Raw genomic sequence first — 23,266 nt, forward strand, 5'->3', positions numbered from 1 at the left:
CAAAACAATCCAAGGTTTTTTTTTTAATGCGTTACATTACTTTTGCATTACTTTTTAAATATGAGCAGGGTTTGATTTTTTTGTAATATAAGAAGTTCTTTTTATTGCAAATGTAAAAGCTCTTTCACATCAAAAAGAGTAAAGAATAAACCTGAAGGAAAAGTAAATTGACGTCAATTTACTTTTCCTTCAGGTTTATTCTTTACACTTTTTGATGTGAAAGAGCTTTTACATTTGCAATAAAAAGAACTATATATATACTATATATATAGTATAGTAGGGCGGCAGTGGCTCAGTGGTTCATGTATGTTGTCTACAAACCGGAAGGTTGGTGGTTCAATCCCTGGCTCCACCTGACCAAGTGTCGAGGTGTCCTTGAGCAAGACACCTAACCCCAGCTGCTCCCGACGAGCTGGATGGCGCCTTGTATGGCAGACACCGCCGTCGGTGTGTGAATGTGTGTGTGAATGGGTGAATGTGAGGCAAATTGTAAAGCGCTTTGGATGGCCATGTGGTCTGTTGAAAGCGCTATATAAATGCAGTCCATTTACCATTTACCATATATATATATATATGTTTCATTTACCTAGACTGAAAAATAGAAATATATAAACTATACGAATGCTTCACATAGTACTGACAAAGTACAAAGTCCAGTGTGTTTTTTCCCGTTGTTATAAACGGGACCTTCTGTGCACCTATTGGTTATTGGTTCACTGTGCCTCAAAACTTCTGGTAGTATAGCAAAATATTTTTTTCTTACTCACACTGGTTATTAATCAGTTGTCTGTAAACATTACTGCTGATTTTGGCCCAAGATCTGAGGAATCCTTTAGAATTCGCAAAAGTTGTCTTGGATGGCTAAATCATATAGTGTACACCTAGCTTGAATCTGGCCACTTGAATGTACCACCACTAACTTCTTTCAAGAAAACCTTAAGGAAAAAATCTTTAAAAAGATCATTTTAAAATTTTAATTTAAATTTTGCCTAAATGATCTGTCAGATATTTACCGTTAGTTACACAGGTTTTTTTTAGAAAGCCTGTTAGAAAGCCAGTGAAAGCAGAAAGCTGTTCCAAATGAGAGACCAAAAATGTTCTTTTATGTAGGTTAATTATTAGAAGAATATTTCTAAGTTTTTATGTGTCTTGTTCTTGTCATGTCTCTTTTCACTACTCCTGCCATGACCCGCAGGGTTTTTTTTCCATTAGTTTCAGCGTGCTGTATAGCCCTCATGTTTGTATGTTGAAACTGATAATTTTGTCTTGGACAGTGGATCCGGTTTCATGTTATGTTTTTAGGTCAAATCATGTCTATTTCAGTTTCTTCTTAGGATCTGTTTAATTTATTAATTTCCAAATAAACAGCAATTTGCCTCAGTACTGCATCATGTGTTTGACACATCAATATCCAGTTAGCAGTTCAAAACGTTTTTGTTAACATTTTATGAAAGTGTGAACATTTGTTTGGTTTGAGTGACTACAAATTTCTTTCAGAAAATGCTAGATTTCACAAATAATTACAGGAAATGGCAAGTAACAAGTTTTTTCTTGTAAACCTTCACTATGAGGTCATCATAATGAGAGCAGGGAGATATTTGATGATTATTTGCAAAATCAATCAAAAAAACTTTTTAAAATCCCACATTTTGGTGTTGACAGTGCAGTGGATAAGACACACGCCTTTGGTGTGAGAGACCCGGGTTCGAATCCACTGTGAAACACCAATGTGTCCCTGAGCAAGACACTTAACCCCTAGTTGCTCCTGACGTGTGCGACCTCTGACATAGCAATTGTAAGTTGCTTTGGATAAAAACGTCAGCTAAATGAATAATGTTAAGCATTAAAAATTGTGATGGACACAAAAAGACAAACTCTCTAAACTGGATTACACTGGACTGTAGACGGAAGGAGGTTTCCAAAACTAGATTTAATCACTAAGGCTTCCTGGTTTAGGACTAGATGATACAGTCTTTAAATAAACTCATGGGCAAACAATTTGGATGACCTGAGTTTAAGTTTGTGAGAGAATTATACTGTATTTTACTAAAATTGTTATTTGGTTATTTAACTTTTTGTGGAGGAAAGAACAAAAACCTGTTGTTTTTTATTTCATGACTGGAATTAATAAAGGCACACTTATGTTTCTCAGTCCTCCAACAAACATTCTGACTGTCTAACACCCTTTCTTTAGTCAGTCACTCACTCAATGTATTCTCACTACATTCTATAATTGCATTGCAAACAAACATTTAAAATGAAAAACAAACAATGATCTTGTAATTTAAAATTAGGAAGAACCAGTTTGAATTGATACTCAGGGAAACAGTTGTTTGATTTCGGTGCATGCGATATAGTAAATGTGAGTTGGGTAATTTAAGCATGCTTCTTGCTTTGATTCATTGGCATCATTTGCCTAATTTAGTATTACAGAAGAAAAGTATTGTCATTTAAAAACACCAGACAATGGGTTTACACCTTTAGCTGAGGTTTTTTGTTTGTTTGTATGTTTTTTTACTTCTGGAATAAAACTTCCAGTGAGAGCATTATATTGTTGTAATGTTGCACTTGATAATTATTTAGCATGTAACTTGTGCTCTCACAGTAATCTACCAACTGTAATCTTAGCTCTCAAATAAGCAACAATGTAGTGAGCATTAATCATTTGAACTAAATGACTCTTAATCATGACTGACATTTCAAAATATGCTCACTATAATTAGTAAAGATGAGAAAATAAATGTTTAGATTTAGGTGGGAATGCCAATGGTACTGTCACCCCATTCAAAGGCAAACTGCCCTTAACTGTGTTTTTAATTATGTTTGTAATAAAAATATTAATCAAATAATGCAAAATGAAAAAAGTGGCCTAAAATATATGAGTAAATTGTTGCTTAATTACATCAAAATTAGCTTGTGGCTATTTATGGTTTTCGCTCATTTTCCTAGAAGCATGCAACTTGTTTAATCCAGCTATGTGCCAGGTGATTCTTGCTATACGTGACTCACCCTTTTATTGGAAAAAATGCTATTGTAATTAGATCATGCAGTCAAAATAATTTTTCTTTTCAGAAGAACTAGGGACTTATTCATCTCTGCAGTTTCACTGGTTTTAAGCAGGTTATAATAGAAAAAGAACACAATTACAGGTTTTCAGGCAATTGCAACACATCCTAATGGCAATTGGAACTTTTTTTTTTTTTTTTTTTTTTTTTTACATTTCGCCGAATTGGTTGCATTTAGGGCTGCTTTTTGTCCTAAAATTGTTTGTTTCCATATGAATGATTTTGCACAAATTCAACCAGAAATTCCACCTGATAGTTAAGTTTATCTTGGAATCAGGTTGGGAATTCAAGGAATCTCATGCAACACAGTTTCACCACCGAATAGAGCTGCTGATGTTGCATGTTTTAAAATCTGACAGAAACACTAAAAGCACCTCGAGCATCCTTAGTCAATCTACACAAAGTAAAAAATTAAAAAAATAAAAATAATTATTTTTTACACATTTTTAACCAGTTTCAGATTTCAGAGTTTGCACAGGTGAGAATTATGAATTACAAAGTCTCCAGCCTGTCCATCATCTCACTGAGACCTGCAGGCTGCTCTAGGTAAGACGAATGAACAGTGAAAGAGTTTACAGACTGAGAGAGTCAGGGGCGTTTCTTGTTTTATTGTTTTGAGAGAGTGTGTGGGTGGGTGGGAAACATGTTAACGGAGTATTTAAGAGCAGGTGGAGGTGCAGGTATCTGAGCTGTGTTGTCTGGGATGAAGATGACAAGGAAGATGATCCATTTACTCAGTGTAGCATTTTCCATCGCTCTTCTAATGAGAGGTAAGCTCTTTTATTGGATAAATAATACTTAAGGATCAATAGTTCTTATAAACTACTACTGTACCAGTCAAAAGTTTGGAGTAATTAAATAACAGTAAAAACAGTGATATTGTGAAATATTACTGCAATTTAAAAGAGCTGGTTTATATTTGAAAGTATTTTAAAATGTAATATATTAAAAACTGAACTTTCAGCATCATTACTCCACTCTTCAGGGTCACATGATCATTTCAGAAACCATTCGTATAAAAAAAAAAAAAAAAATTATTGCTGCTCAGTTATTATTGGTGGTCATTTATTAATAATGGTTGTTGAAATCTTTTTTTTTCTGCTTGATATTTTTGTGAAAACCATGGTAATTTTTAAAGGATTCTTCAGTGTATAGAAAGCCTAAAGGAACATCATTTATTTGAATGCTATAAATGTCTTTACTTTTTTTTTTTTGTTTTTTTTTTCATCTCACTTGCACCAAACTTTTCAATGGTAGTGTTTCCAAAAAGTTATTAAGCAGCACAATTGTTATGAACATTAATCATAATAAGAAGAAGAAATGTTCACTGAGCAGCAAATGAGCATATTAGAATAATTTCTGAAGGATCATGTGACACTGAAGACTGGAAAAATTATGCTGAAAATTCAGCTTTGACATTACAATGACTGTGATTTTAACTTTAATGGTTAATGGTAATTTCCTGTAAAATTTACAAAACAAAAAAACACTAAACTAATGTTACCAGATTTCACTATGTTGCATTTCAAATTTTGTTTGTATTTGTTTCAAAAATGTTTTTTTCTATTCTATGTTTTTATCTATTATTAGGGTTATATATTATATAGAATGTTTTTAAATTAATGTTTATTACATATTTCAGTTTAATGAGTCTCATCATGATCATGTTTAGTGCTTGTATGAATGACACTGTGCACCTTCTATGTATGTTATTATTTAAAAGCTGCTTTTGATGGACTTTGGTCCGTCAGGTGACTTTCTCATCACCACCTGCATTTGGTGGGTTATCAGTGTACTACAAAGGCACAAAACAGATTTCAGTACTTAAATAGGTTGGTATATTAACATTATATCAGTTAATAAAATTACGGTATTTAACTGTAAATGTAAGTTAAAACTGTAAAACCCAAAATCGTTGTTACCATATTTTTTATGGTAGAATTCTGGCAACCACAGCTACCATTTGTTTACTGTCATTTTGACTTTTTTTTTTTTTTTTTTTTTTTTTTTACAGTGAAGGAATAAATATACAATTTTAAATCGCATTACAATAGAAAATGATTCAATTGTAATATTTCAGAATATTGCTGCTTTTACTGTATTATCATACAGTATTATTCATACACTGTAATGTGGATTAATGATCAAATAAATGCAGCCTTGCTGAGATTTCTTAAAAAAATAAAAATAAAATTTAAAGAGCATATATATAGGTTATACAGTATATAGGTTCTGTAATAGGTAACTGAACTTGTTTCTTGTTTTCTAGGATGTGACGCACAACTGGATGGTAATTCATTCGCCACATAATTTAAATAGCCAAATCCTATTAAAATGTTGCTGTGTCCAGCTGTTTGATTTGCTATTGTCATTGTCAGTGTGTGGCAGAGCATCTCTCAACACAAGGATCGTTGGAGGACAGAATGCATCTCCTGGTGCTTGGCCGTGGCAGGTCAGCCTTCACAGAAACAGTCGCCATTTCTGTGGTGGATCACTCATCAACAAAGAATGGGTTCTGACTGCAGCTCACTGCTTTGACAAGTAACTATCATAGACCATACCTTTCATTTATAAAAAAAATAATACTTGTCATTCAGTGGATGTGGCGAATGCTTAACACTTGTTCACTCACCATATTCTAGTACTTCACCCTCTGGCCTAACTGTGTACCTGGGCCGACAGACACAGGAAGGAACAAATGCAAACGAGGTGTCCCGCAGTGTCTCTGAAATCATAAAACATCCAGGCTACATTAGCAGCACTCATGACAACGACATCACTCTTTTGCATCTGTCTTCACCGGTGACATTTACTGACTATATCCAACCAGTCTGTCTGGCTTCATCAAGCAGTACATTCTTCAACCGCACTGTGAGCTGGGTCACTGGATGGGGAAACATTCGGACAGAAGGTAAGCTTTTTAGTTTTACAAACCTTGATTGACAATATTATTGCAGTGCTGATGCACATTTGATAATTTAATGCTTTTCACAGTTGCCCTTCCCTCACCGCAAAATCTACAGGAAGTGCAAGTGCCTGTTGTTGGAAACAGGCAGTGTAAGTGTCTTTATGGAGTCTCAACAATCACTGACAACATGATATGTGCCGGACTAATGGAAGGAGGGAAAGACTCTTGTCAGGTAACAACTCCTGTACATACATTTTGGTCATTTCATAGTGAAAATAGCAATAATAAGGAATTGTCTCATAAACAGCCATTCATGTTGTGTGGGAAGCAGTGTGATATAAAGACAATTAGTTATTTGTGAAATTAAATAATTGAATGTGATCTTTCTATTATTCTTTCATATTATATATTACACCTGTGAAGTACAACCGGAATATGTAGGTTATGTCACTAACCTGTTCTTCATCCTACAGGGTGACTCTGGTGGGCCTATGGTCAGCAAGCAGGGCTCAATCTGGGTCCAGTCTGGAATTGTGAGCTTCGGCTATGGTTGTGCTTTAGCTAACTTTCCTGGTGTGTATGCCCGGGTGTCTAAGTACCAGAGCTGGATCAATGAGAAGATCACCACCAGCCAGCCGGGCTTTGTTACATTCACCTTCAATGGTACCGATGGTGATCTGGCAATTAGCTGTAGTGGTGTGCCTGCCATTCCCACAACCACTGTCGCCACTACAACAACTACAACCGTCGCACGTAAGATTCCTTCAAGTCCAATAACTTAATTGTCTTCCTCTCTGAATTGTGAAACATTTTTATTGAGCTATTAATATATCAACTAAAAAAAGTTATTTAGATTCTAAATGTTAATTCAGAGAGGAACCACTTTGGCAAGTTTACTTGAGTTTATTAAACACGATTTATCTTTGGAGGTATGGTTCCTTATGGGAGTTCTTGCTCCCAGAATAATTTAACATACAAGAGCTTTAACATTAACTCCCCGGAACCATGAGTTTAGAAATAATAATAATTCATTACATTTATATAATGCTTTTCTAGGCACTCAAAGCGCTTTACATTGTGAGGGGGTATCTCCTCATCCACCACCAGTTTGCAGCATCCACCTGGATGATGTGACGGCAGCCATATTGCGCCAGAACGCCAACCATACACCAGCTTACTGGTGGAGAGGAGACAGAGTGATGAAGCCAATCAGTAGATATGGGGATTGTTAGGAGGCCATGATGGTCAGAGGCCAAAGGGCGAATTTAGCCAGGATGCCGAGGTCACACCTCTACTCTTTTTGAAAGACATCCTGGGATTTTTAGTGACCACAGAGATTCAAGACCTCGGTTTAACGTCTCATTCAAAGGACGGTGCTTGTTGACAGTATAGTGTCCCCATCACTACACTGGGGCGCTAGGACCAACACAGACCACAGGGTGAGCACCCCCTGCTGGCCTCACTAGCAACTCTTCTATACATGACAATTAAGACTCTTAGTAATGTCTTTAAAGCAAACAGTGATAATCATGTGGATGTGGCAGTGGGACGTCTTATCCTGTAGCCTGGTTATAAAGATGAGTGTCTCTCAGCAGTGAGGTCCATGCCAGCTAAGATTTTGAAAGCCTTAGTGATCTGAAACAGAGAAGACGACAACCAGAAGGTGCACAGTAATATGCTCATGCTTAAAATGGGGAGGGAGGGTTGCGAGCCGATGAGCATGCTTACTGAGCAGTGGTGCCCCGTATATATATATGTCCCGTGTCTAATAGGAGAGTGGTAGTGATTGGAGCGATTTGACAGCTGACCGCATCAGCTGGTCACAGCCTTTGCCTCCGTGGCCTGACTGAACTAATGCTGCGATCGATTTTTAGGAACTTGTTAAGTCTGACATCACACATCACTGTTTCTATGTCTAAATGCTCTATCAGATCCATAAAGCTAACAACAAACAATGCTAATATACACTCACTGTGTGCTGCCTGCATAGTACCATGAAAAAGAGTGTAAAAAAATTGGTGTAAAATCCGTTTTCAAACGTGAACAGACTGAAGAGTACACCATGAGTACACCATGAGGTTTTCAAACCTTGAAGTTGATGAATATTGTTCATAAACAGCTGTAGAAATTATATTTAAATTTCAAATCGACTGGAGGCTTGAACCCGAAAAGAGTATGGGATATTCATTTTTGTAATCTGAAGCCCTTCTTGTTCTCAAGCTCATTATCTGCTAACTAATCATTAATGTTAAAGTAGAAACAGAACTTCAAAATCCTGCTTATTCGAGCAATGACCAGAATGCCTGTTCTGTGATGCACTCTGTGTTCTATGCTAATGGACCGTGACTGTGTAGTTTAAGCAATGCAGTAATTATATACAAAACTAAATATTTCAAGTATAAAATCCGCCATTCATTCCCTTTCTCTTTGTTACAGTAGCTGTAGTGTGTGGAAGCGCCTTGCTGAACACCCGTGTTGGAGGAAACAGCTCCCTCGCCTCTTCCGGTGTTTGGCCTTGGATGGCAAGCCTGCAGTTTAACGGCAGTCATGTTTGTGGAGGAACGCTGATTGCTCAACGCTTTGTCTTGAGCTCTGCCAGCTGCTTTACCAGGTAATGCCACTAAAACACCATAAACAAAAACATGTGATGAGAAATCATAAATATCTGATTCAACAGAGTCCTATTTTGTTCAGATCCACCAATGCCTCTGACTGGACCGTGATCCTGGGCCGTCTGAATCAGAACGGCTCCAACCCCAATGAAGTCTCTATAAAAGTGGCCAATCTCACACTCAGCAATGGCACAGGTGACAACGTTGCAGTATTGCAGCTGGCTGTCGCACCAAACCTCACAAATTTCATTCAGCCTATATGTGTGGACATGGGAGGCAATACCTTCAGCGCTAACACTCAGTGCTGGGTGGCAGGATGGGGCTCAGGAGCAGGAGGAGGTGTGAATGCTTTAAACACTATGTTAACTGCTAAAGAGGTTTATAAGATTTTTAATAATTGTTTAACGTTTCATCTTAATTTGAATTTGTCTTCTTCCTTTTATAGTGATTCAAACTCTTCAGGAGTACCAGACCTCTGTTGTGAGTTGTGGAAACTCATCCTCAGACAACAGTATTTGTACAAGTTCCTTGAACTTACAGCAGGCAAGTTCATTCTGTTTAAAAACAAACAAAAATGTATCATAAAAGTACTTACAGATAATAAAAAAGGAATTGATAAATATCAGTAAACTGAGGCTTCTGTGAAGGAAGTACTGTATACTGTATTTACAATAAGGTTAAATTCATTATTAGTAGTAAATGCATTAGGTAACTGTGGCGAGTGGGGCGGGGCCGAGAGGCGTGGGAACGAGGAGTGAGGCCAGGTGTAGTGATTGGAGATGAGCTACACCTGAGCCCCACCGCTAGTATCGAGTCCCACGTAGGAGATGGAAGGATATAAAACTGGAGCGACGACCGTGAAGGACGAGAGAGGACCAGGCCTGGGACATTATTTTAGGTTTTGGCTTTTATTTGTGCGCGTCAGTCGCCGTGAGGGGCTGACGCGCCGTTTTGTGTTTATTTTGAATATTAAAGTGGTTTTGATTGTGCGCCGGTTCCCGCCTCCTTCTTCCCGATGAATATGGAGATTTGTTTGTTACAGTGGTGCCGAAGCCCGGGAGAAGGAGGGACGCGCTGCTGAAGATCCCTCGCCGCTGTGGTGAATCCGCGGTGCCCTCGAGCTGGCGAGGTGTGTGCCGCCATGGACGCTCGAGGCGGTGGGCTGGAGCGAGTTGCCGGGGACGGGCGAGCTCGCTGCCGACCGCCCACGACAAGGAGGGGCGGCTGCCGTCCGTGAGGGAGCGGAGGAGTCGGCGCCGTTCGCCAGGGGGCCGGAGCCTGCCGCCTCCGTGACGGAATCCGGAGGGGCAGGGAACGGGGGACTCCTGCCGCTGCCCAAAATCGGAGGAGCCGTCGCCGTCCACCGGGCGGCGGAGGAGTGTCGTGCCGTCCGCCGAGGGCCGTCCAGTGCCACCGCCGGGCACCGCGGAGGAGATCACCCAGCTGGTGGAGGGCCGAGCAGCAGTGCGTCTGGGAACCAGATTTTTTTTTTTTTTTTTTTTTTCCTCTCTCCCCTCTCTCGTCCCTGTCGCTCCTCCTTCCATCTCCTTTTCTCTCGCCTCGTCTGTCCTACCCCCAGGTTCCCGCAGGTCCCCGTGAGCGGTCTCCCCCGGAGGGAAGGGGGGGGGGGGGAGTAGAGCGCAGTCTCGAGGGTACCCCCCGGCCTGCGAGGGGCGATGGGGGTATGTGGCGAGTGGGGCGGGGCCGAGAGGCGTGGGAACGAGGAGTGAGGCCAGGTGTAGTGATTGGAGATGAGCTACACCTGAGCCCCACCGCTAGTATCGAGTCCCACGTAGGAGATGGAAGGATATAAAACTGGAGCGACGACCGTGAAGGACGAGAGAGGACCAGGCCTGGGACATTATTTTAGGTTTTGGCTTTTATTTGTGCGCGTCAGTCGCCGTGAGGGGCTGACGCGCCGTTTTGTGTTTATTTTGAATATTAAAGTGGTTTTGATTGTGCGCCGGTTCCCGCCTCCTTCTTCCCGATGAATATGGAGATTTGTTTGTTACAGTAACATTAACTCAAATGAACAATACTTTTAGAGCATTTATTAAGCTAGGTTAATGTCCATTTCTATATATACTTTTAATACATTTCAAGTTGTATAAATTAGCTTTAGCTGATGCATTATGAACAAATGAATTAACAATTAAAAGAATATATTTATGAGTAACATTAATAGATTCTGAAACTAAAATTGTTCAAATTGAATTAAAATAATGTATACAACCATTTGAATATTTTTTCAGTTTTTTTTTTCCAGAAATATGTATATATATATATATATATATATATATATATATATATATATATAGTCAGCTGTATTTTAGTTATTTTTACTTAACCAAAATAACCTAACTGCAACTGTTTTTACAAATGAACTCTTCATTTAGAAGATATTCTTAAGATGTTTCATATTTTCATGTTTTTTTACTGCAAAACAGTCATATTGTAGAATGTAACATTTAAAGGTAACACCTTACTTTAAAGCCTTTATGTTTAATTTACTATAAAAGTAGTTTTATTTAATTAATTATGCCTTATAATGCAAATTGTAATGCTTTGTACAGTCCTATGAATAATTGTAACCACAGTTAATAGATTATAACACTTATCAATTCATTGTTACACTATGCATTATAATTTTGGTTGTAGTTATTTACAACGAGATATAATGTACAATGCACATAATGAATAATTATAATGCATTACACCCTTTAATAACCCTTTATAATGCATTATACATAAAGGCTTTAAGTTAACTTTTAAACAGCAGTTTACGTTCTTGTCAAATTATACTGTAAGAACACTGAAATTTTCCATGTACCAAAACTCTTTTCATTAAAATTTTAGTGTTTGTCTGCTAAGACATAGGGCCCTATTTTAACGATCTGAAACGCAAGTGTCAAAGCGCGAAGCGCAAGTAAGTTTGTGGGCGGGTCTCGGCGCTGTTGCTATTTTCCCGGCGGGATAAATGGCTCTTGCGCCTGGCGCAAATCTAAAATGGGTTGGTCTTAAGTAGCTTCATTATTCATAGGTGTGGTTTGGCCGTAACGTGAAATAAACCAATCAGAACTTCATCCAACATTCCCTTTAAAAGCAGGTGCGCAAGTTCCATTATGGATTGCTATTATTATGACGTATTTACCAGGCGCACGCCAGGAGCGGTTCACAGCCGAGGAGACTTATGTTCTTGTAAGAGCAGTGAAAGACAGAGAAGTTGTGTTGTATGGGGATGGGAGAAACCCACCCAAAATAGCGTCGGTTAAACAGGCGTGGGAGGAAATAGCCACAATTTGTCAGATGTATACTTATATACACATATGTCTTGCCACTATTTGGCCAACAGGTTAATATTTTTTTTTAGTGTAACAATTTATGATTTGCAAAAATAACTGTTGCATCTGTGTAGATTTCATGAGCAAAGTGTATGCGCGTTGTGCACGCTATACATTATGGTCAAGCATGCGCCCTTAAAATAGCATAATGAACAACGCGCAACGCGCCACTGACTTTAGACTAGGTTTTTTCTGGTCAGTGGCGCAATTGTTTAATGGAACAGCAAAATAGCACCAGGGATTGTTTGCGCCGGAACACGCCTCCTTTTTTGCGCTGAACCGCCCAGGGAGCGCAAGTTCATTCACTAGTTTAGCGACGTGCTTCTGTGGAGGGAAAAGCGCGCTTTGCGCGGGTGCAAAATAGGAATGACACATGCATCGGTGTACAAAGTCAATTGCGCTGGGTGCAAGATAGGGCCCATAGAGTGACAAATAACACGATTTTGTACCATTCAGTAAAGAGTTGTCTCTTTCTCTCTCAGGGTGATCAGGGCGGTCCGCTGATGTGTAAGCTGGGTCAGTCGTGGATCCATGCTGCTGTTTTGACCATACCAACACTGATCAACAGCACCGCATCCCGCTCTGCTCGCGCTCAAGATGTCCAGGTCTTCACTAAAACCTCCAGCTTTGTCTCATTTCTGACATCTGTTGTGGGTTCCCTCCCTTTAAAAGCCACAAACTCCACAAGTTCAACAACAAGCGCAGCAAACAACTCAAATCTGGGACCCTCTAATGGGTCACAAACATCATCTCCCTTCTGTTTCACTGTTTCAGCCCTCTTAGCTGCACTTACAGCTCTTAAAATCTTTTATCAAGGCTGAGTCTTTGAGTAAATTTATTAATTTTGAAAATGTATGTAAGTATTCACAAACATAATAGATGTCTTCAATGTGCTTCCTATGACTGATTACATAATCATACAACATAAAAAGCTTTTGTGGCTCACATAATTAATTTTTACTACACAAGTGTGAACATTTAAAATCTCTATTGTTCTCTCAGACCCTGAAACTGCTGCCTGTTGTTCTTATACTCTGCACAATTACACTGTATGACTTTAAACTGCTAAACACACAATCTTTGGAATAGTTTTGCATAATTTGATAATATTTTCTGTTGTTGTTGTTTTATTCTATTCTATTTATCTTTTAGCTCTTTTCTGTTATATTTTTAATGAGAAGTTGTTATCATTTTTTTTCTTATGAATGAAGTAACTCTTTTCAGCACAATGTTTTCACACTGTAAGAAGTAAGTCTATGTTTTGTTGTAAAAAATTGATAATTAAAAGTACATACTGACTTGAAATAAAAATCACTCACACACAAAGTCATGTACAGATTGGAAAGGCTTGGAAGGAACAGGCATGCTTGGTTAATACAACATAATGTAAGGGTTTTTATATTCATTTTTTACAACAATTGTTTGATCTACTATTGCTATAATAATGAACTCAACTTTGACATCTAATGGACAACCGTGTGATCTTACTGTAGCCTATGTCGTGGATATTTCAGCAAATCTTGCTCCGCCTAGTAGTAACATCTACAATACATAACTAAAGGCTGATCAATTACTCTTAATATTTCCAGAGACACTACACTAAACTTTTTGTTTTTGTAATTAACATGTTTAAATGGTCAAAGCAGCACTGCAAACACAGGCGAAGCGCCTTCAGAAGAATGCAGAACTATTCTAAGATCTTTTAGACCTGCTTGGATTAAACTCATTTTTAATTTCCCTTTATTTGAAATAAAATTATATATAATTTGTCATTTTTTAGTATTCATTATATGGTGTGACAGATATCATGTGCATTACTTTTGTGACACATCAGAAGTCATTAGATCCATTTGCAGCTTTATTGAGAATAGTCAGACAATACAGGGTCAGATACCGGCAAGGCAGAACAATGGAGACAAAAACCAGACAGAACCTTAACCAGGCGAGAGATTAGGGCAGGTGGCAGACAAAGTTCAGAGAAGGCAATCTGAGTCAGGGCAAGCAAAGAACAATCAGGGAATCAAGAAAGAGTCTAAGGTCAATACACTAGAAAAGAAACACGGGTAATAACACTCAGAAAAGACAGCCAGGGCAAATAGAGACTTCACAGTGACTGAGCGTTTGTTTGGTGGCTGCTTATGTGTGTGTGGGCGTGTAAATGAGGTGCAGGTGTGGAGAGTGATGAGGTGTGATTGTAGTCAGGTGTTGTGTGAGTGATCAGTCCCAGGTATGAGGGATGATGGGAAATGGAGTCCAATTCAGTGTTTGTTAATATACAGGGGACAGTTCCCTCTGGTAGTGAGGAGGAGGCGGTATGGGAACCTCCTCTGTAATAGAGCCCCTCCCCTGCGAGCGGCTCCTGACCTGAGGAAGTGGGTGATGCCAGGCTCTTCCACAAGATCGGTGGGCCAGTATCTCCAGATGTGACCTGTGAAACTCTTCCGTGAGAGTGGGGTCAAGGATATCCTCAGAGCTGACCCAGGATTATTCCTCTGGGCCGTATGGGAAAGATTTTCAGGAAGTATATTGTCGTTAATAGGGAGTTGAACACTTTTGTCAGTCTGGTGAGAGAGAGCATCATCCTTGGTGTCCTTTGTACCTGGCCTGTATGTGAAAGAATTTAAATCTCATGAAGAATAGTGCCCAATTGGCCTGTATTGGATAGAGACGTGTATCTGAACATAGATACTCCAGGTTTTTGTGATCAGTTAAGATAGTGAATGGGAGAGTTGTTCCCTCCAGCCAGTGCCGCCATTCCTCCAGTGCTAGTTTCATGGCCAAAAGTGGCAGTCAGTTTGCGGAAGAAGAAGGCACATGGGTACATCTTGGATGGCTAACCATGGTGTAAAGACAGTATAGCGCCTACCCCGTTATTAGAAGCATCAACCTCAACAATGAATGGGTGTTCTGGGTCTGGATGTCAGAGGATCAGGGCAGTGGTGAAGGTGAAGGCTAGGCAAGACTCTGGGGCCCAACTCAGTTAGTCATGGCAGTCAGAGGGGTGGCGCCGGAACTGAAGTTCCTAAAAATCATCTGTAGAAGTTTGCAAACCCCAGGAAATGTGGTAACTCCTTCAGCATCTGAGGGTTTGGCCAATCCAACACTGACTTGACTTTTTTCTTCTCCATGGCTACTCCCTCCTGACTGATAATTTCCTGGTGGAATCTCAATTCGTACAGTTGAGTCGATACTCATTTTCAAGAAACATCTAAAGATCCATCTTTTTCGCCAGCACTTAACCAACTAATACTAGCACTTTTCCTTTTCTTGTCTTTTCATTTAAAAAAAAACAAACAAACAGAAGTGAAGGGTCAAATGAATCCCTTGGAGAGGTCTTCATCAATGTAAGCTTTATGGCTTTGGATTCAGGTTGAGATAATGGGAATATTTGGTCTTTAAGAGGAGTGGTGCCAGGCATCAGATCGATGGCACAATTGACAGAGCAATGAGTGGGAAGTTGTGATGCTTTCTTCTTACTGAAGGCATAGGCAAGGTCTGAGTATTCTGGGGCCAGATGTGAAGCATTAGTGTCAGGAGCTAAAGAGAAAAACGCATTACTGGAGGTTTGTGTAACTCTTGAAAGGCAACGTTCTTGACACTTGGTGCCCCATTGAGTGATCTGTCCTTCCCTCCAAGATATGAGTGGATAGTGCCCTTACGAAAAATAACCATGGTTTTATTATAGTAAAACTGTAGTAACCCGTGGTTTTTTGACGTATTGACTACCATTTGTATAACCACAGATTTACTACAAATACCATGGTTATACTATGGTTAATTTAGCAAAACCATGGTTAATTTGTGGTTACCATGGATTAACTATAGTAACCATGGTTTTTTGGTTTTATTTGTAGTAAAACCATGGTTAATTTTCGTAAGGGCAGACTGAGGCCTTGCAATGCTTTGACCAGATCCTCGGTAAGGTCGGGCATACACTGTGCGATTTTCATCCAATTTTGAGCCGAATTCTGACTCGTGCGACTCTTTTTGGGGTCGGGCCAATTTTCAGCTTTTTTGTGTGTCGCTTGTCGTGCAGTGTCCGTGCACTGTACAAGGGAAAACGAGAGACGATTAACCTCTCCCGACCAGCAATCGGTTGGTTTGATGGATTTTTGACATGTCAGAAATTTTGGTTGCCTCGTGAGGTATCGCACTATTGAAGCAGGGCTTCAATGTTTCCCTCACTGCGCATGCACAAAACCATGAATGAAACCATGATGACACGGCACATTGTGTGGACTGAAGTGATGGAGGGAAAACTTCTATCACTTCCAAAAATAAAAATAAAAAAGGTAGGAAAACGCCTGCATACCTCCATTTCGTGTTGCAAAATGGATAAACTATATTGGCCACGTCTTCTGAGCCACCTGCGTGTCCAGATACGCCGATGCCTTTTTTTGGGACGTTTCAGCGCACAGAATTGTGCATATCACCAAAGCAGTGCGTTTATCCCGGAAAAGTATGTTTATTCTGAAACAGCCACACACATTCGGGTTCTGAGGGATCCTACATGTTGATTCCCCACGTATAGTGTGAGCAGTCAAACCGCAACTCGGTGATCGGCCGGCACAGTGAGTGCCTAAAAATCGTGACCTTTGGCTTTACATCGGATGCGATCTACTCGTACAGTGTAAGTTGGTACCTTGCCGAAATCACACAGAAATCGCACAGTGTATGCCTGGCTTTAGTGTGTTGAGGTGTTGGTGCAGGGAGAGCTGAGACGCCTGAGCAGAGAGTCCTGTAGATAGTTGCATGATCGTATGTGGTGAAATCTTGTATTGTGACACATCAGAAGGTGTTATATACATTTGCAGCTTTATTGAGAATAGTCAGACAATACAGGGTCAGATACCGCCAAGGCAGAACAATGGAGATAAGGCTTAGACAGAACCTTAACCAGGCGAGAGATCAGGGCAGGAGTTCAGAGAAGGCAATCCGAGTCGGGGCAGGCAGAGAACAATCAGGGAATCGAGAAAGAGTGCAATGTCAATACACTAGAAAAGAAACATGGGTAATAACGCTCAGAAAAGACAGTCGGGGCAAATCAAGACTTCGCAGTGACTGAGCGATTGGGGATTGCTTATAGCTGTGTGTGTGTGTGTGTGTGTGTGGAGGGGGGGCATGTAAATGAGGAGCAGGTGTGGAGAGTGATGAGGTGTGATTATAGTCAGGTGTGGTGTGAGTTTCCCAGGAATGAGGGATGATGGGAAATGGCGTCCGAATCAGAGTTTGTTAATATTCAGGGGACAGTTCCTTCTGGTGGTGAGGAGGTGGTATGGGAACCTCCTCTGTAACAGTTACAAGCTTATGTTTGAAATATTTATGTGTAGTGTATGTGTGTGTATGGAGAAAACAAAATATTACAACACTATAGAACATCACTGAATTAAATTAGCCTATTCACATTTCTTATCAATATGATTAACAACAAAGATTAATAATAAGGAAAAGAGGCACATTACAAATAGCCTACATCTTTGAAGCCCATCCTCCTGTAGATAAACAGAACATCCCCGCTTATTAACCAACAATCATCTTCCTCAGAGAAGCACAAATTAAGATGTCGGTGCAAACAGAATACAGTGAATCAGCCTTGGTTTTGATAAGTAGTTATTTTATGACACAGAACGCGTTGGTGAAACTCTACATCAAACAAAACCCTTACTACACAAAATAGTCATATTGATTCAAGCATTTAACATTTGTGAATTAATTAAATGTCAGTAATGAACAATACTGCACAAATTATAGGGATCACGAGGAAGGTCCTGTTCTATCCCAAACATGTACAGTAGTTCAGTTTAGTCTAGTTCCACCTGTTGGCATGGTTTTGTAACTTCTTAGAGAACAACTTTTGTTATGTCAAGATAATGAGAAAATTAAGTTGTGAAAACGAGAAAACAACTTTCGTTATGTCGAGATAATGAGAAAATTAAGTCATTATAACAAGAAAATAACTTTCGTTATGCCAAGATAACGAGATAATTAAGTCATTATAACAAAAAAAACCCAACTCTCGTTATGTCGAGATAACGAGAAAAGGAAGTCTTTATAACGAGAAAACAAGAAGAAAAAAAATAATAATGCATGGCCGCTTAGGTACAATTGAGAAAAATTAAATGAAAAATTTGCATATAGGAATCTACATTGATTTATTTCATTTATGTTGTAATTTTAACTATTGTTTATTGCCATGTTGTTTTGTGTGTGTGTGTGTTTTTTTTGTTTTTTGTTTTTGTTTTTTTAAGTAACGGGGGATCCCTAGATCAATACCAAAATGGAATTAGTAGGTCAAAGTCAGTCACACCTGGACTATCTGCCAAATAATGCACATTTCATTCATAACATACAGTCCTATAGTTCCTGCACAATTTAGTTTTTCTGAATTGTGTGAAATAGCTAATAAAAATAAATTATATAAAATGATTATGTGGTCACCAAGGTGGATTGGTTAAGTCTTGACTTCTGGTCATGAGTGTAGAGGGGATGGGAAATCTGTTGATTGTCAAGAGCCAAATAAACTCAGAGATGGACAGGAAAGGTCAAAGCCATCAGGTGCCAAATTTAGAAAAAAAAGAAAAAAAGAAGAGGAGAAACAAGCAAAAGATAAAGGTATGCAACTATATTCTCTCTGTATGATTATTACGGTATCCATGTCATGAATGAAGGGCTAATGTTAATTGGTAGAGATTGTGCACTTTAAAAAGTGTGTTTCCTGTCGCACTCGAAGGGGGTCTCGCCCAGGGTGTAATTCACTGTAGAACCGCCACTGTTGACAAACTCAGGTTTGCAATCAAGCTGTGGATTTCCAGAATTGTTCTAGAGAGAGACAGACAGCGAATACAAACTTTCTGTCATGGTTGGTAAACCGTGATCTCTGGGTTTTGCACTTTGTGGAGAAGTCTGTGTGTTTCGCGTCTGCACTGATTAGTTTGTGGGCGTCTCCGTTAATTGTCATCAGCAGCAGCTGTCACTTATTACACACTCCTTATATATTGGCTTGTTTCACGTCTTGTGTTTGTGAGAAAGTTGTTTCATGTCTGATCTCTGTCTCGTTTGCTTCTGTATTGTTTGCGTTGGATGTCCGTGTCTTCCCCCGGAACCTCATCCACTCTTTGCACTTCCACAAGCATCTTACCTTCGGCTCGATTCCCCGCAGTTCCTGTGCCATCCTCTCCTGCTGCCTTCTCACCATCACCATCGGGATTAATCACCGTCTCACCGCCATCTTGGATTGTCGTCTTCCCAGCATCGTGTTGTACTCTAGTTTGTTTTGTTTTATATTCATTAAACTGTTTAACTCGTACTTATTTCCAGCTCCTTCTTCACCCAGTCGTCAAACTTTCTTGCTGTGCTTCCTGATCTAATGTTGAACAACTCCGCTCTTAGTTTTCTAAATCTTTTCTGTTTTCTAAAAGTAACTAGCCAAGTAAAAAAGAAAGAAAAAAAATGTATGGCAATTTTTTTTAAAGTACATGTTTAACACTAAAAATTGACTTCCTTAAATCAAGAGAAAATAGAGATTTTTGTATTTCTGATGTAAAAAGCGTTTTAAAGAAATCTGTTGAAGATGTCAAACTGAACCATGACCATTTTCAACTAAAATTAGCAGCAGGTTTTACTGCGGTTTAACATTTGAACATAGTGATTTTTAGGACAAAATATGTTAAATCATGGGTTAATGTTGTTGGGCAATGCTGCTTGAACACTGGATACTATCTGGATACTTTAGATTAGTCGTGAGCCCTGTTTCTCACCTGGTTGCCCTTTGACGACAACATTGCTCAAAATTGTATCAAATTTAAGCTTCAATCAATCAATCACCTAATAAAATCCTTACATAAATTTGTTTTAATTTGTTAATCACTGTAGGCTATATAGTGAATATAGTTTAAATCTTTAGATCCAAAATTAAAACAATAAATATAATAAAAACTAATGCTCTGCAGGAACGTGTTGCGTCAGGGCCGCTGCTGGCCAAATGGGTGCCCTAAGCAGAATTGTATTGTTGTGCCCCCTCCCCAAATTATTATGGAAGTAAAAATAAATAAAAATAAAACACCTACTATAGGCGTCAAAATAGAACTTTAATAAAATAGAAATGTAAATAACTAAATTGTAGTTAAACTGTATTATTTACAAAATACAGTTAGACAGTGGCCTATGGCTATGATTTTACTAATACAGTTGTCTGATTGATTTAATAGTCTCAAGCATTCAAAAATGACACAAAATTAAATTTTACTTCAATAAAACCAAGGATTAGTTTTTGTAATTGTTGTGATGTCCGCATGTTTTTGTTGATTAAATTATAGAGGCTAGCATTTCAATCGCAAAAAGGTGGCCAAAAAGATTAGGTTGATTAGGTATGAAAGATTAAGTTGATATTTGAATTAAATGTTTGGTCAATAGTAAACAAGGATTTGATCATCCTGCAAACAGCAATTATCAGGCCTTTGACGCCCTTTGTAGGCATTTGTAATATTAGCCTATGTAATGTAATGTATATATATATATATATATATATATATATATATATATATATATATAATTTATGCACATTACATAGGCTAATATTACAAATGCCTTCAAAGGGCATATATATTAGCCTGCATTTATGTACTTCACAGCTTGTTACAGAACCGAGTTCTGATTGGTCAATCATCGTTATTTAGTTTATGAATTATGTAGTAATTCATAAGTATTGAATTTTAACATTTCATTTGCATGATAAGTTTTACTTAATACACATTATTTATCTAAAGAGCATCATTTTGTGCCCTGATTTTATATATTATTTTAAATCCGTCAACTCTGGTAAGTGATTTTTAAACAATTTGTAAAAATTGTGTGTTGATCATTATGGTATCCTACAAGAATTTGTTTCTGTTGTCACATTCGAACCAGGTTTGTTTGTTTGTTTATTATTATTATTATTATTATTATTATTATTATTATTATTATTTTACACACACACATAATCTGACACAATCCAGTAAGATTTACCCAAACGAAGGGCTGAGAATATCCTCAATCCAGAAAGCACTCTCTCTCTCTCTCTCTCTCTCTCTCTCTCTCTCTCTCTCTCTCTCTCTCACACACACACACACACACCCACACACACACGTATACAGTACACACACTCCCATAGAAACATTATAACATGAATGATGTTTCTGCTGGGAAATGATTTTTAACATTAAATGTTTTTTTAATTTGTGTTATGTGGTAGGGAGAACAATGAGTTCATATCATATTTTTTACAATTATATATTTATTTCTTATTTATAAAATTGTATGAATATACATATGTTTGGGATATAGCCTAATTCAGGTTTATTTATTTATTTATTTTTTTTAAATGAAAAAAGTTATTTATTTATTTATTTTTTTTAAATGAAAAAAGTTAACCATGCATTCATAGATTTGCAATAGGCAATTATTTCTCATTTTATTGAAATATTTTAATGAAAGTTGAGGCATTGTGAGGAAAGTGAGTCATACGCTGCGTCAAGAAAGTGAGTCGTCTGCTGCATGAAGAAAGTGAGCCGCCAGCTGAGGAGAGTTAACTACGTTTGCACGCACACTTTTTGGTTTAGTTGGACTGAATTCATTCCAATTGATGTATCTGATTGTAGTGTTTACAATGCTAAATAAAGTGATGGGGTTGATGTGCACAATTAAAAAAGCTCCTGAAGTTTGCAGACGACACCACACTCATCGGCCTCATTCAGGACGGTGACGAGTCTGCTTACAGACAGGAGGTAAAAGAGCTGGCTGTCTGGTGCAGTCTCAACAACCTGGAGCTTAACACGCTCAAAACAGTGGAGATGATCGTGGACTTCAGGAGAAACCCCCCTGCACTCCCCCCACTCACCATCACGAACAGCACTGTGACTGCAGTGGAGTCATTCAGGTTCCTGGGAACCACCATCTCTCAGGACCTGAAGTGGGACATTCACATCGACTCCATTGTGAAAAAGGCCCAGCAAAGGTTGTACTTCCTCCGCCAGCTGAGGAAGTTTAACCTGCCACAGGAGCTGCTGAAACAGTTCTACTCCACCATCATTGAATCCATCCTCTGCACTTCAGTAACTGTCTGGTTCAGCTCAGCTTCTAAATCTGACCTCAGAAGACTACAGAGAGTAGTCCGGACTGCTGAGCGAATCATCGGTTCAACTCTCCCTTCTATTCAAGAACTGTACTTATCCAGAGTGAGAAAAAGGGCTGTCAAAATCACTCTGGACCCCTCACATCCAGCACACTCCCTCTTTGAACTGTTGCCATCTGGTCGACGCTACAGAGCACTGAGCACCAGAACGACCAGACACAGGACCAGTTTCTTCCCTCAGGCAATCCATCTTATGAACAGCTGATAATAACGGCGAACACACTACACTTTATATTTATATACACACACACTTTATTTATCTAACACACATACTTAGTATACACTTAAATTTTGCACACAATATATATGTACATACATAACTTCATTTTGTAATATACCTGCCTACAATTGTCATTTGTATATTGTCATTCACTATCTACTTATTTGTATTTTTTATTCTTTTATTATGTGTTTTATGTTCTGTCGCTGTCATTCTGTTGTACTGCGGAGCTTCTGTCACGAAAACAAATTCCTCGTATGTGTAAACATACCTGGCAATAAAGCTCATTCTGATTCTGATTCTTCATTCTGATTATATGTCACAAGCCTCAAGTCGCAATAGATGCGCACACTGCTCAAATAGTGAAATCGCAACCCATTCTCACTCCAAAGGCGTCAAAAACCGAAGCATGGTCAAGCGCCCCTAGCGTCACTTTTATGACGCCAAATGTGCCTCTCGGCGTCGAATATCGAAGCACTACGACCTTCATTGCTTTCAATGGGAAACTTTTGGCGTCAGAATTCGACACGAGGACATGAGATGTTTATCGCTATGAAATCACGTTCAAGAAGTCTCATTCAGCACACATCGCGATACTTGCTATCAGTTCCACAGTTTGGGTGAGTAGTCGTAAATACGCTCTTTTAATGCCTTTTATAAAATGTATTCTGTCTTATTTATTAATCAGATTAGTGCCATATGTTTAATCACTGTATTATATCGGTCATCCGCGGCTGTCTTTGAGTTTCATTGCGTTTAAATAAATGAACACAGCTGCTAATTAGTCTGATTAAACTCTATCTGTCACGTGACGTGCCATAGACCTTCGATCCGTTTTATATTATTATTAATTTCAGGATCAATGATGTAAGTTGTATTTGTAGTAAAATCATGGTAATCACAACACAATAGTAATAAATGAAATGTGAAGTTAAAACACAGTAAATGG

General features: G+C 38.7%; 1 protein-coding gene across 2 annotated transcripts; it reads left to right on the forward strand.

Moving 5' to 3' along the window:
* Positions 1 to 3,744: 3,744 nt before the first annotated feature.
* On the forward strand, positions 3,745 to 13,390 carry LOC113073462 (transmembrane protease serine 9-like). 2 transcript variants are annotated; one of them, XM_026246364.1, is made up of 10 exons: positions 3,745 to 3,835; positions 5,335 to 5,355; positions 5,444 to 5,606; positions 5,708 to 5,976; positions 6,060 to 6,205; positions 6,447 to 6,726; positions 8,410 to 8,584; positions 8,668 to 8,924; positions 9,031 to 9,128; positions 12,409 to 13,390. In XM_026246364.1, the coding sequence occupies exons 1-10, from the start codon at positions 3,769 to 3,771 to the stop codon at positions 12,745 to 12,747; spliced, it is 1,815 nt and encodes a 604-aa protein (XP_026102149.1). In that variant the 5' UTR covers positions 3,745 to 3,768; the 3' UTR covers positions 12,748 to 13,390. The 2 variants fall into 2 exon arrangements, with proteins under 2 accessions (XP_026102149.1, XP_026102150.1); XM_026246365.1 differs by having other exon boundaries at positions 8,413 to 8,584.
* The last annotated feature ends 9,876 nt before the right edge of the window (positions 13,391 to 23,266 follow it).

This window comes from Carassius auratus, unplaced genomic scaffold (assembly GCF_003368295.1).
Source record: "Carassius auratus strain Wakin unplaced genomic scaffold, ASM336829v1 scaf_tig00012180, whole genome shotgun sequence".
NCBI classification, from domain to species: domain Eukaryota; kingdom Metazoa; phylum Chordata; class Actinopteri; order Cypriniformes; family Cyprinidae; genus Carassius; species Carassius auratus.

What these genes read in the sequence shown, in the direction of transcription:
- LOC113073462 (XM_026246364.1), top strand. Translation starts at nt 3,769, where the DNA reads ATGAAGATGACAAGGAAGATGATCCATTTACTCAGTGTAGCATTTTCC. An exon ending in CATCGCTCTTCTAATGAGAG is followed by an intron (nt 3,836 to 5,334) that starts GTAAGCTCTTTT and finishes CTTGTTTTCTAG; the next exon opens with GATGTGACGCACAACTGGAT. An exon ending in GTTCCTTGAACTTACAGCAG is followed by an intron (nt 9,129 to 12,408) that starts GCAAGTTCATTC and finishes TTTCTCTCTCAG; the next exon opens with GGTGATCAGGGCGGTCCGCT.